Source organism: Entelurus aequoreus, linkage group LG18, assembly GCF_033978785.1.
Source record: "Entelurus aequoreus isolate RoL-2023_Sb linkage group LG18, RoL_Eaeq_v1.1, whole genome shotgun sequence".
Classification (NCBI taxonomy): domain Eukaryota; kingdom Metazoa; phylum Chordata; class Actinopteri; order Syngnathiformes; family Syngnathidae; genus Entelurus; species Entelurus aequoreus.
The window spans coordinates 34,688,597-34,702,048 of record NC_084748.1 but is presented as its reverse complement, the minus strand read 5'-3'; the positions used below and the strand labels follow the sequence as shown (position 1 = coordinate 34,702,048).

Sequence of the window (13,452 nt, the reverse complement as noted above, 5' to 3'; positions counted from 1 at the left end):
AAAAACATGGCATTTACTTTTTGATATCAAAATAGAACACAAAGCAGTTTGGCTAATGAAGATTAAATCTAATAAACAAGCTTTGTTCCTCTCCAACGCCTCCTTGTGGTTCAGTACAACAGTTTGGCCAACAAAAATAAAGTGATATCTCGCACAACGAATACACACTCTTCACAGCCTTTGTTCAGTTCGGTGAGATGACAAAACATTTTAGCCAGTATTGATGTTATTTGAACACTGACACAGTTTGCAGTTAAATAAAGGATGAGTGAACATCCCAGTAAACAAACTAAAGACTTTACAAACAAGTTGTGACAACGTTCCCGACACATCACCTGCTGCATGTTACCTCACCTCATTAACTCAGTCACAACAGCTGATGGACGCTGTATTTACAAAATAAAACAAATAGTTTTTCTCCTTTGCTGTATACTTTTAGTGTGGGGACAAGTGCGTCTGTCTCTAATATTGTCCACACCTCTCTCCACCTAAACACAGAAGTGCGCTTTTTAACGCACGCTGGGAAGCGAGGGAAAATGATGTTAAAGCAAGCGCTTGGCTCCGTTTACTTCGAGGGGAAATCTCCGAAGCAAAGTCCGTGTCATCAGTCTGCTATGATTATCAAGCCAAATGACGTAAGTGCGCATGCGCCTGACTTCGTATTACCTAAAATGCATTTATAAATTACGTTTTTTTCTGTAATTAAAACAATTAAATTAAATTAAAAAAATTAACCGTCTGGAATTTTATCGTGAATTATTATACCGACATCCCTAGTCCATTAACAAGTAAAAAGTAGGTGCTTGTCAATTTTTTAGGGCATTACGGCAAATGACGAGGGCGGCCGCAGCAGTTGCCATGGTTAAATTTGAGTCCTGATAATTGCCAGCGTCTAGGGTTATGTATAAAATACGAACAGCGTCGATTGCTCTTAACACAACAAGGCAGGAGAAGCGAGAGTCAGATGTTCTGAACAATTTTTTTTAATTCCAGGATCCTGTGTGACATTCCTCAGGCTGCCTTCAACAAGCTGCTGTTTCTGGGCAGCAAAGAACCATCGAGCCGCGTAGCCACTGATCTTATGATTCAGCTGCTCTTGTTCCAGCAGGATGAGTAAACATTACTACATTGTTTTGCACTGATTCAGCACTTCCTGCTTTGTAATACAGGCCCCGTTTAGTGCAACATTCTGTTCTGACACCAACTTTGTTCACGGTCTCAGCCATTTGCATTTCCCTAATGTTTGTTTTGATGCAACAATCTTACGGTTTGGTTCATTCGCCATCCAGAAAATGTATAAATAATTCATGTTTCAACTGTGCACATTTTGTATTGTGCTCGCTCAGTATGTTTACAATTTTGAATAGTCATTTTCTAAGTGCTTGTAAATGTTTGTGCAGTTCTAAAGTTCAGATTGTTTAAAAAGATCTTCCAGTATTTTTTAAAGAACATTTTATTTACATCAAGTGTTGAATTACACACATACACACACACACACACACACACACACACACACACACACACACACACACACACACACACACACACACACACTCACTCACAGATTTACAACCATAATGAAAAATACATGCCCCCTAATTCCCCTGTCATTTTTAAACATTCAATTCTAATTAACACATCTTTCTTCCATTCATAATCAATAAATTAAAACTCCAAAATGGTAGATTATTCAGAAATTGTGGTACAAAAAGCAAATTTCACTACAGCAACAAAAAAATAATCTACATTCTATTTCATACAAAAATACATTTACATATCTGACAAACCCCTTATTAAATAACACAAAAAGTGAAAATCAACACCGCTCTGAAATGCATTCAAGTGTGCAGGAATGCAAACAAAACGTGACAGGAAGCTGCTACACATCACTGCTGATAGAAAACTCTTTCCGTTGTCTCACATAAAATTCTTATCTTATTTGTTTAAAACAATACATTAGAGCTCAACACAGGGGAAAACTGTCTTTTTTTTAATTTGGATGAATTTAATGACAGTAACTACAGGAATTCACCCACTAGACAGAGCAGCTACACTTTTCTTTTTTAAAATCATCACTAGTGGATTGTGTGAAAAATTCGGGAGGATGTCAGACGGGCTACATTGCGGTTGGCTACTACTGGACATTAATAGTTTGTTACATATTTAGTGTTTCAACATTGTGGCAGAAAAACAAAACACCTGAGAAAATCCCTCTGACTCTTAACAATGAGAGGCCCTCTTCATCCTCTTACTCTTAGGACAAGGTTCACCAGCATGGACTCAAACAGCAGACAAATAACTTGGAACACAGACGGAAAGAACGATACTCAGCAGATTACAGACTTCAACTTAAGTCCAACAAACCCCATTTTTAAAAAGGGCTCCATAGCAAAATTGCAGGAAAAAGTTTTAAATTTGTGCAAGTCATAATTTGATCAGAAAAACAAAAGTAGATTTTTTCATACTACCTGTGTTTATACTTTTTAGAGAGAAAAGTAATCAAAATAGTGTGTGATTAACAGAGATGTAAACTTTCAAAAACACTGATTCAGTTGTACTCAAAAAGGACATATTACTAAATCACAGCTGCCAACGTGAACACATTTTGACTATTGAATACGTTCAAACTTTTCACTGCTCTGCAGGTCAACATTGTTTCAGTTTTGAGTTCCGTTTCCTGTGTTGAGGTACAAGCGTACGCTATATGCTAAACCCTCAAACGCCGTTGCCTAGCGAGACGTGCACACAAACAAAAAATTCACATCTACCCTAGCAGATTGTAAAAGCTGGTAGAATTGTATTTGCTGGGTGTGTCAATATTTTCAGAGGGCGAACAGCCCACCTCAGACAACACCTTCTTTGATTTCGGATTAACATTTGCAATAAAAATGACTGTTGTAAGGCATTGATAGGTTCCAGCTGCAATAACACTCCACCCTTGTTCCTTTAATTCCCATCGTTGGCTCACGACGTGGGATGCCAACAAGCTAAACAGTCGATTAGAGTTTTTGGCAGGTCTACAACTTTATTACGGTAAAATTAAGAATAATTTTATTGTGACTTTCTCACCTTTTTCTCATTATATTTTATAACTTCACTCATACAATTCTGATATACATATCAGAATGATACATATGTATATATATATATATATTTTTTTTTAATGTAAAAATCTTTTCTTTTTATAACAACAACTTTAATTCGTTCCTGGCCTGAGCGTGGTTAATGAATTTCCACAAAGTAGGAATTATAAATCGAATATTTTCATAGCTAAAGCATAAAAAACACAGAGCCCAGTAGAGATGAAATAACACCCTTAAGTCAGCTTTACCCTAGAAATCCAATATAGCAGGGATATACAACCACATTGTTTTGGAAGCCACGTTTCCAGAAACCTAAGAACTTCTTGATTCACTAGTAATTTGTATATACCAAAAAGCCCTCGTCCTTTGCAGTGGACATTCGATTTTTTTGTCAGTTACAACATTTTTTGGGGAAAAAAAACTACTTAATTGACCAGGAGAACTCTGCTGTTTATAGACATACTGCAAAAATGTTAGTCTTTTCCAAGTTTTTTTTTTTTTTTTTACTGAACTTGCCAATTGAACAGCCCTGCATCGTAGTAACGCTGCCTGAGGCTAAGCGAATCCCTGGCCACGATACTGAACAGCACGCTTTGATTGATTTCGACTCATCTAGTGGCCAATTCTCCTGTTGTATTAAATTGATTTCGACTCATCTAGTGGCCAATTCTCCTGTTGTATTAAATTGATTTCGACTCATCTAGTGGCCAATTCTCCTGTTGTATTAAAACGTTTAGGTTCATTTGGCCATTTTTATGCTTAAAAATTGTTACATTTAGCCCATTAACACAGTATATGATTAAAAAACAAACAATACTTTTTGCGGCTTCACTCTGACAAAAATAGAAATGTCGCAAAATGATCATCAAAAATGTGCAACGTTAAAAAACATGGGGGGAAACAAATTCACCTTCATTTTAGATCTGTGTGTTCTAAACTTTAGTGAGATGACTATCCTAAATACTCATTTTCTATACTATTTGTCCTCTTTTTGGTCAAACGTGAGTGAACGCGTACAGCCAATCACAGTTGAGTTAAGTAATAGTTGCATAAGCCAAACAAAAACGGCAACAATTCCAACTAACTTTTGCATGAAAACAGCAAGGAACTCCATGAACAACATCAGCACATTCTGGGTGGACAACACGCTTAGCAGCATTCCACTCCTAAACATACAGAAAGTAGACGGACACAAATAAGCAAGTTAAAAAATAATCAGTGCCTGACTGAAATACTTCATTATAAACACACTATCTTACCGACCTTTGGTGAAGGGAAGTTTGTTGTAAAATAAAATGACAGTAGTAGCTCCAGTGTATTGACTAGTACTCTCTTCAAATAGTTGACAGACTACATGATTCCATTTGTGTGTTCCGTGACATAAAGGGATGTGTTCACCTGATTTAAGATAACTTCTTGTAGTTAAGTCCACTCACAGGCCACAAGATTAGGTACTCCTGCACAATTTGATTGAGATCCAATACACAAAGATACGTTTTGTTGCTGGCAGGGATACGGAAACAAGTGGTCTTCATATCATTCATGATTTTGAACAAATGTGTAGCTCAGTAAGCGTCACCAATCGCTAACACACAAAACTAATGTGTATTTTTTGTACATCGTTTTAAGTTATGGCTAGTGATGGGTCAAACATACTAAAAGCACTGATCCACTATGAAAGACTAGGAGTGATACCGTGTCCCTCGATGTGTGGGTCATGTGACCGATACAACCGTGATGCATCAAACGGTTCATCGGGAAGTGCTTCTTTCGGCTCAAAGTGACAGCTTGTACTAAAAGAAGTTGGCAAGGAGACGCTACGTGTTTGGCATCAATTTATGGCGTTACTAAAAAATTGTAAGGGATCCTATAGTGCCCAATAAAGGTGAATGTTATTTTCCTCTTTACGATTTGGCTTGTTGACCAGAGTTGCACATTTCCTATACCTTTCTTCACACCTATTCTTATAAAAAAAAAAAAAATTTGCTTACTATTAATTGTATTCTCTTATTTTTTTTATACAACAGATAGTGCCATTATAATAATAATAATAATAATAACTGGGATTTATATAGCGCTTTTCTAAGTACCCAAAGTCGCTTTACATGTTAAAAACCCATCATTCATTCACACCTGGTGGTGGTAAGCTACTTTCGTAGCCACAGCTGCCCTGGGGTAGACTGACGGAAGCGTGGCTGCCAATTTGCGCCTACGGCCCCTCCGACCACCACCTATCATTCATTCAACATTCATTCACCGGTGTGAGCGGCACCGGGGGCAAGGGTGAAGTGTCCTGCCCAAGGACACAACGGCATGGTAAGAGGCGGGGAGCGAACCTGCAACCCTCAGGTTTCTGACACGGGCGCTCTACCCACTATGCCATGCCGCCCCGATTATGAAACACAGTATCAGTTCCGCGTCAGTACAGCCAGTAAGTGGGCCGCACACTCACTGAGGCGTCATTTACCCATTACTAGTTACATCACGATGTGCTATTTAAAACTCAGAATGACACAAATCTCCTATTTGTGCTTTAATCATTAATAAATATTATTAAAAATCAAACAATTTACTTGTATGACAAATGTGAGGCACTTCTATGACAAATCCCTTCCCATTTGTGCCTACGTTGACATTTCATTAGTTTTTATGTCTTACAATGGCCAGTGGTTAACTTATTTTTACACTTGTATGACAAGCAGTTCACATTGTTTGCAAACATTGTCTGTACGTTTAAATGTAACGAGTTTGACCCCACAAGAGATTGTGTTTCCATTACTACCTGATCAGATCAAATCCCTTGTTGGACCTGGGATTGTGCAGGTGTACCTAATGTTGTGGTCGATGTTACATTAGAGCTTTCATGATTATTTGTCCTAAAGTCTACAGCACCGCGTTTGTGGATCTGTGAGGACCGCCTGCTAGTGATGCGTCTCCAGCTCCACCACGGTCCACTCGCCCTGCGGGGAGCTGCCAGCGGTTTCTGGGGAGAAGCTACTCACAGAGGTGACTGTGGCCGAGGGCGGGGTGATGGGAGGCAGGAGGCTGGGCCACAGGCTGCTCTCCAGGGGGCTCAAGGTGCCCCCGGCGCCGCCCGGCAACAGCAGCAGGGACGAACAGCCGTCTCCGTTCAGCAGCAAGGTCTGATTGATCAGCTGCTGCACGATGTCCACTTTCTTGCCCCAGTCCAGGTCCAGCGGGGGCGGGCGCTCGGGGGAGTCGGGCGGGAAAGGCGACGAGTGGTCTCCGTTGACCTTTTGAGACGAGTCATCTCCGTTTGGTGTCAGCCGTCTTTCACAGTCAATGTTCTCCTCCACACTCTCTTCCCTTTTCTGCTCATCCTCACGGCCTTCATCATCGCTGTTCTCCAGAGCTTCATAGATGGTGCACAGACCTGAGGACGGCGACAACACTACAGTCGGACTTTTAGAGGACTCCTCCAGTTCTTGTTGCCACTGCATGATCTGTTGCCTTTGCTTAAGTTCTTCTTGTTGCTGCTGCAGCTGCAACTCAAGCTCCCTCCTCTCAGTCTCTTCATCTTCCTTGTTCCGCTTAATCTCCTCCTCCGCCTCGTCCTTCTTCCTCCTCTGCTCCTCCTCCTCACGCCGCTTCCGCTCCTGCTCGGCGCCCTCCAGCGGCCTGCTCTGCTGCTCCCTGCGCTGCTGCAGCTCCAGCAGCTGCTTCTGGTGCTGCTCCAGCCGCCGCAGCTGGGGACTGAGAGCCTGCTGCCCACCGCCACCACCGCTCCTGGGCGGGAGGTCGGCGCAGGTCAGCCGAGGAAGCACCAGGTGAGCTTCAGCGTGTGGCGAGTGATGGCGTCGATGCGGCAGCGCGGTGAGGCCTGGGAGCGGGGAAAGCAGGGTTATGGTAAGCAGTGCGGTGTGAGTGCAAGCCAAAAGAAGTGAAGGAAAAACGCTCTGTGGTCCACTAACCCTTGTGCAAGTTTAACATTGACTATACACTTACTCAGGACCTAAATAGGCTCATAAATGTGTCATAAACTAGCCATACTTTTATTTTATTGGTTTACTTTTGGCGCTTGAAATATTTTAACTATAAAGATTTTATCATTAAAAAAACATTCATGGCCTTTTTGTAAAAAATAACTATTATATGCAACATTATTATTTATTATATACAATTATTATTATTAACAAATATGCAACATTTCTAAAAAAATATTTGTGATATTGATTTTGACAGACAAATAAGGCATTTTTTTTACAGTGCCTACTGGGCTAGAATGAGATAGAAATCCGGCAGGACTTAAGTTTGAGTTCACAAGTCTATATCTTTATCTCACTCGATCGATCGATATATCTCTGGATCGGTCTATCGCTCTCTATCGGTGTATCGCTCGATCAATATACCTTTGGATCGATTTATCAATGGATCTCTGGATCGATAGCTTTTCCTATCACCGAGCGATGGATTGTTCACCCACTGATAGGGTACGTTAGTTGGGTTTGGACAGTCGTGAGACAGGTTATAATGTGTTGCTGCAATAGTAATTCTAGATTGATCGATCAATCAATCAATCAATCGATATATCAATCCAGACATACTGTATATCAATGGATCCATGATTGATGGATTGATCTATAGTTATGTGCCAAAGATCATCTTCAAAGCTCTGAGAATTATGTTCATAGTATTCTGGACTCATTTGATGGTTAAGGGGCCGATTTACACCAAAACATTTTTTTTTTCTTTTTCTCCATTCAGCAAGAAAGATTAATTTGGTTTTCATTGTAAAAGCATAATAATATACAAGGATAACAGTTACAAAGAGGTCTTAAGAGAAATTGTGTGTACTTTGTCTATATCTTATTCTTACAACATTTTAATAAATATTTATTTATTTATTTTTTTAAATCACGGGTGGAAAAACTACCTGGCGAAGTTTCAGACCGCTAACTTTCAAAATGAACAACAATATCACTTAACGAACACGTTTTGGGCTATAGTGTTGCACAAGGGTTAAGAGTGAAGAAAGCAGTGAGAGGAAAACAGCCAACAGCAGCAGAATACAGTATGTATGCAATCCTAATTCCAAAGGGAGAGTGTTAAATTGAGAAAACAGTGCAGAAAATGGTAACCCGGGGGTGGTGAGGTGACTGGGTTGAGAGCAAAAATGTGCATAATTCTTACACCCAAATAAAATATCTACACCCACAAAACCAGAAGGTTTGTGAACACAAAGTAAAACTTTGGGTGGGAAAAACAGCAGCCAACTTCCTGTATATGCAATCTGTTCCAAGCTGAAACACCAGTGATTTTAAAGTAAAGACATGCAAAAGCGCTCCATGCATCACAAAACAATAGCTTGGCTTTGAAGACCCAAATAGGACTCAACGAAGACCTGCTTCAAACAGTAGATGAAGTCTCGCAGCCAAACTATTCAGCAAACCTCAACAGAAATGAGATGAAAATCAAGTCATTATGTAAGAGACATGCTCATCAGCGCAACAACAACACACCTATAAGTGCAGGGAGGCCTTCTTAAACCTTTACAAACGTCTTTTTTGTTGCTTGAAGCGCTGCTGTTTGATCCTTGGATGAGAAGGTCGGTCGGGGTCATCAACTCTTGGGAAAAACTTATCTTTTTGCACCGGGATAAAAAAAACTACAATCTGTGTGACAGCGTTAATAAGTGACCATAGCAACGCTCGAGGGAAGATCCATTCATTGTCCAAAAATCTTTCCACCGAGGACCATGAAGAGAAAAAAAATGTACACAGGAGGCCACTTGAATTACATGCGAAAACAATGCAATGTTGGTACAAACACGCCATGGCGTTACATTTACGTATTTACCTCAGCTTCTGGTTATACCTGACTATGAATATGAATCATTCCGTTTCAGTTGGTGAACTTCCATATTTGATCTTTTGTGCGTTCCAACAAGGAATACAGAAAAATGCCGGAGCTGCACTCCAAAAACGTCCCAAGTGGTGATTGTGCAGTGATGCACCTCAACTACCCTTAATTTGTCACCATCTTGGCTACAAGCAAAGGGGGCAGATCTAACTAAAATGGGGAGAAGAAGTCAATAAACAACTACTTGGTCAAAAGCCAAAGTATGCAGTTTAAATATTAAAAAAGTGTTTAGTATAGAGGGCAACATAAGAGGAAAAAAAAACTTTAATTACTTAAATGTGTCAATTACAATTGAAATTCAACAAATGTGTTATGAAATAATTTAATGTAAAATTAAATCTAACAGTTTAATAAATAAATTATTAATTTTGATAAATTGTAAATTTTGTGAATGAATAATTTCAAGATTTAAATATTGATTTTTATTATTTCATGATCATTCAATAATGTATTTAATTACAAGTTATCTAATTATTTAAAGATGCATTTATTTTATTTTTTTTAAATGTCCCATTTAGCCCCCTCCAGCACGTCATCAATTAATTTTATCTGTCAAAGTCAGTGGGCGGGTTTTACACAAATCTAGTCCAATAATTGCAAGTGGAATCCTATTTTAGGACCGGCCCACTGACATTGACAGGTACAATAAATTAATCATACGGTGAAGGCCACATGAGTAAAAACTAAATCACTTTTGTGTTATTAAATAATTAAATAAATAAATCATAAAATAAAGTATTTATATGTTGAAATAATTACATTTATTAATGTTACATAAAAAATTGACACATTTAACAAAACATTTATGCATTAATTCCATTTATAATTAATTACACACTAAGGATTTTTAAAGAGCTATGTACTTAATTTTGTCCCTTTTGGCTCTCCATAGTTCAAAATATGCTGACGGCCAATAATATATATTTTTTTTTAAATCGAAGTCAGACTTTGGACACATTTTGTGGCAAGGCGAAATAAACTTGGCTGATCAGTCATCCATTTAAAGAAAATAAAAAATAAAAATCGCACAATGAAAATAAATCGTTAAAATAACATCTTTATTTTTAAGTTTAGTTTTGCAAAAGACTGACAAGCTTACAATGATATACAATTTAAAGTGCAAAAAACCCCAAAAACAATCAGGACATGTTGGTGTATGATTCATTTGGTAAAAATGATAAATAAGCTTCATATTTTTAACCAGTCACACCACATTTGTTGAAGAGGACTGAAATGTTTCCATCTTTTGTACATGCAGCAGTCAAGTCAGGTCAGGTGCCTTGCATTAATATGGACCATTATTGTTATTATTAATAACTATATTGCACATACAGGAATGTCAGCCTTTTATATAAGGAAAGCCTTTTTTCCATTTCTATAGCTTCCCTTTTTGCTCTCTGTTCTATCACCACCACCACAGATTTCAGGACACATAGGACGAGGCGGCAAGGACAGGTTGTGTCAGTCATACGTTACCTGTGAAAGAGGTGTCGGGCTTTTCACAGATAGCAGAAAAACATGGAAGGTGGAGATCGTCCGCCTTTTCTCCTGCTGGCTGCAAAGCGCACCGAGCTGGTGAGGGAGTAGGCGCTTCTTCACTGGACTCTACTGCCTGTTTGTTGCACTCGGTGTACTGCTGCTCCGCCAGGCTGGACTGCGTGGGATGAGGAAGCTCCTTGGACTCCTCGGGCAGCTCCTCCAGAGAGAAGATGCCAGGACTCTTGATGCAGCTCTCGCCTGTGGACTGCACGTTGGAGGCCGTGGTCGCCGAGTCGAAGCCGTAGGATGCCAGCGAGGTAGCGGAAGGTGGGGTCATGTCCTCGGTCAAGCGGGCTGTCTCGAATTCCTCTGATTCTTCCACAGTGGAGAGAAATCGGGCTTTAGGTTGGATCTCGATGGTGAGGTTCTGTTGAGTTTCCAAAGCATCGTCCAGCAGTGCTTCCCCTTCTGTGTCGCTGGCCTCATCCTCGGTTACGGAAGACGAGGAAGGGTTGGAGGTGAGTGCGGTTACTACCCCTCGGAGAACTTCATCAGCTGGCATCGTCTGTGCTTTCACTTTCTGATCTCTGCTCTCCATCAGGTCCGGCTGAGGAGACGTCACTATGAGCTGGGCTGGAGATCCGCTCTCGCTGCTCAGCGTGCTCGCAGGAAGAGGAGCAAGGATCTGCAGAGGCGCCACGACACACCTTTGGCCCTCATCCTTGTCAGAGGTAAGCGGGGCGGCGCCAGGGTGTTCAGTAATACACGAGTCAGAACTTATTTCCAGCCAGGCCTGAGCTGGAGATTGAGACGCGGCCTCTGAGTCTTCTTGCAAAGGTTCTAGCAAAGGACTGACATCAGCTTCCACTTGATTCGGCTGCTGTGCTCGATTGTGTTCTGCCCAGGGATCCGCAAACGGGTTGGGTCGGTCCCACTGAGCGCCCGGGGCCGAGGGTAGCTGAGGAGGCGGAGGGGGCAGGGCCAACCTGTTCAAGTTGTCCAGCCTTTCGTCGTCCACAAAGTCGTCTTCGTCGGCGTTCCCATAGCTTTCCAGACCGCTCTCGGTAACGCCTTCGCTCGCCATCTCCACGTCTTCGTCCTCCTCGTCCACATCGTTGTCATGTCGGAGTCTTTGTATCTCGTCCGTGCGCTCGGAGCCTACGTCCATGTCGCACACTCTGTCGTCGTCGTCGTCCTCCTCGAAGTCGTTGACGGGAATATCTGGAACCTTCTCAAAGTCGGGTGAGCTCACAGAGGCGCCTTTCAAGCTGCCGTCCCCGAGATCGTCGATACTCTCGGTGCCCTCCAAGACCCCGGGAGCGCTGAACTCCGACGCCCCCTGCTGGCTGCCGCTCAGAGAGTCCAGCTCGGAGAGGAAAGCGCCGCCCGCCCTCCAAGCAGAGCCTCCCATTGGTCCTGCCGATCCGGGACGCGACTCCTCAGTGGGCTGCGTAGTGCCGCTCATTTCGGAAACAGACACCGGTTGGCTCACCTCCTTTTCTTCTCCGTCTTCCTCGTCGTTCGGCGTTATTGTCTGAGCCACTGGCTTAGCAGCGGTTGAGGAAGGTTTTTGGACCGCCAACACATCAAGAGGCTCACTGCTGACCTCTGGTGGCGGTGGAAGCTCCACATGGGGTGAAGAACGAGCATCACTTTGAGCAACTTGGTGCTCATCTGTATTGATTAGGCTGCACGGAGAGCAGGAAGCAGCCGGATGACTCTGAACAGTCACATCCTGAGCTGACGCTTTGGACGGAACTTTCACTGCAGTTGGTTTTTGACCTAAACTCACATTGGTGCTGACTCGTTGTTGTCTAGCATGTGTTACCACTTTGCCAGTCCCCCTCTGGCCGGGTCCATAAGAGGCACAGTTTGATGGTTTTGTCTTCCTGACGGCAGAATAAGGAGACACCGCCTGAGTGGGTTTGCTTCCATGTTTAGTCAGCGTTGTGCTGCTAGTAGTGGATTTAATGGCAGGAGAGCTTGGTGGCGTTCGTCCTAGAGGTTTGCTGGCCGCTTGGAACTTTGGAGCAGGTCCACTAGAAATCTTCGTGGGTCCAGGTTTAGTCTGAGGCACCTTGGGGTCCGCTTTTTTGGGCGCCAATTTGGAGGTGGAAGTGGGCTTTCCTGTGGCTGTAGGTTTGGAGAGTTCAGTTTTTTTGGCAACAGCTGACGCGGAAGCTGCTGGCTTTTTTGCAACTGCACTGGAAGGTGGTCGACCAGGATCTGGTGCAACAAAAACATAATTAGTGCTCATTAAATAATAAAAATAAACATGATTTTAAGATTCCCCTAACCCAGCGTTTCTCAAAGTGTGGGGCGCGCCCCACTGGTGGGGAATAGAGACATGACAGGTGGGGCGCGGGGAACGGAAGGAAATTTCACTTTACATTTTTTTTTTTTTTTACTATGCTTTCATTTTCTATACACACTGTAAATCACTTTGTGATTCTGTCTGTGAAAATCGCTATATAAATAAATGTAAATTACTTATTTTTCCTGTAGGCTTTAAATTTCTAGGTAGGAGTGAAAGTTTGAAAGACATAGCAACAGTACCTAATGGGGGCGGGGCTAAGCGGAACAAACTTTCGCGCGGATGGGTAGCAAGCTAATGTGTGGCCCACAATGACACAAAATGGATAAATTCGTGACTCGCACCTCAAAGGTCGTCGAGCCAGAGCCTGCAGAGGAACAAAAATCTGACAGTAATCAACCAAAAAGCCAACCGAAAAGAAAATATGATGAAGGGTATCTTGCTCTTGGATTCACGGCAGCGGTGGTGGGGGCAGAGGAGAGACCCCTGTGTGTTCTGTGTCTAAAACCGCTAGCAGCAGACAGCATGAGACCCAACAAATTAAAGAGACACCTCGAGACCACACACCCCAATCACATCAATAAGCCAATTGATTTCTTTCAAAGAAAACTGGCGGAGTACCGTCAACAGGAGAAGCGCATGGTAAAAGCTGCATCAGTAAACATTAAAGCTCAAATGGCTTCATATAGAGTTGCA

The 13,452-nt window shown here is 42.0% G+C and overlaps 2 protein-coding genes across 7 annotated transcripts in view; one reads left to right on the top strand and one right to left on the bottom strand.

The window, feature by feature from the left end:
* Window positions 1-1,464, top strand: part of lg18h19orf67 (linkage group 18 C19orf67 homolog) — a 14,813-nt gene extending 13,349 nt beyond the window's left edge. Inside the window, exon 8 of one of the 3 annotated variants that reach the window (XM_062027043.1) lies at window positions 994-1,464. In XM_062027043.1, coding sequence (XP_061883027.1) covers window positions 994-1,005 — 12 coding nt within the window. In that variant the 3' untranslated portion in view covers window positions 1,006-1,464. Of the gene's footprint in view, window positions 1-498; window positions 637-993 lie in introns of those variants that run through there. The other 2 variants (XM_062027041.1, XM_062027042.1) reach the window with 2 other exon arrangements.
* Window positions 1,465-10,000: 8,536 nt separating this feature from the next.
* Window positions 10,001-13,452, bottom strand: part of prr36a (proline rich 36a) — a 43,216-nt gene continuing 39,764 nt past the window's right edge. For all 4 annotated transcript variants that reach the window (XM_062027040.1, XM_062027037.1, XM_062027038.1 and 1 more), the window contains exon 5: window positions 10,001-12,668. In XM_062027040.1, coding sequence (XP_061883024.1) covers window positions 10,429-12,668 — 2,240 coding nt within the window. In that variant the 3' untranslated portion in view covers window positions 10,001-10,428. The remainder of the gene's footprint in view (window positions 12,669-13,452) is intronic.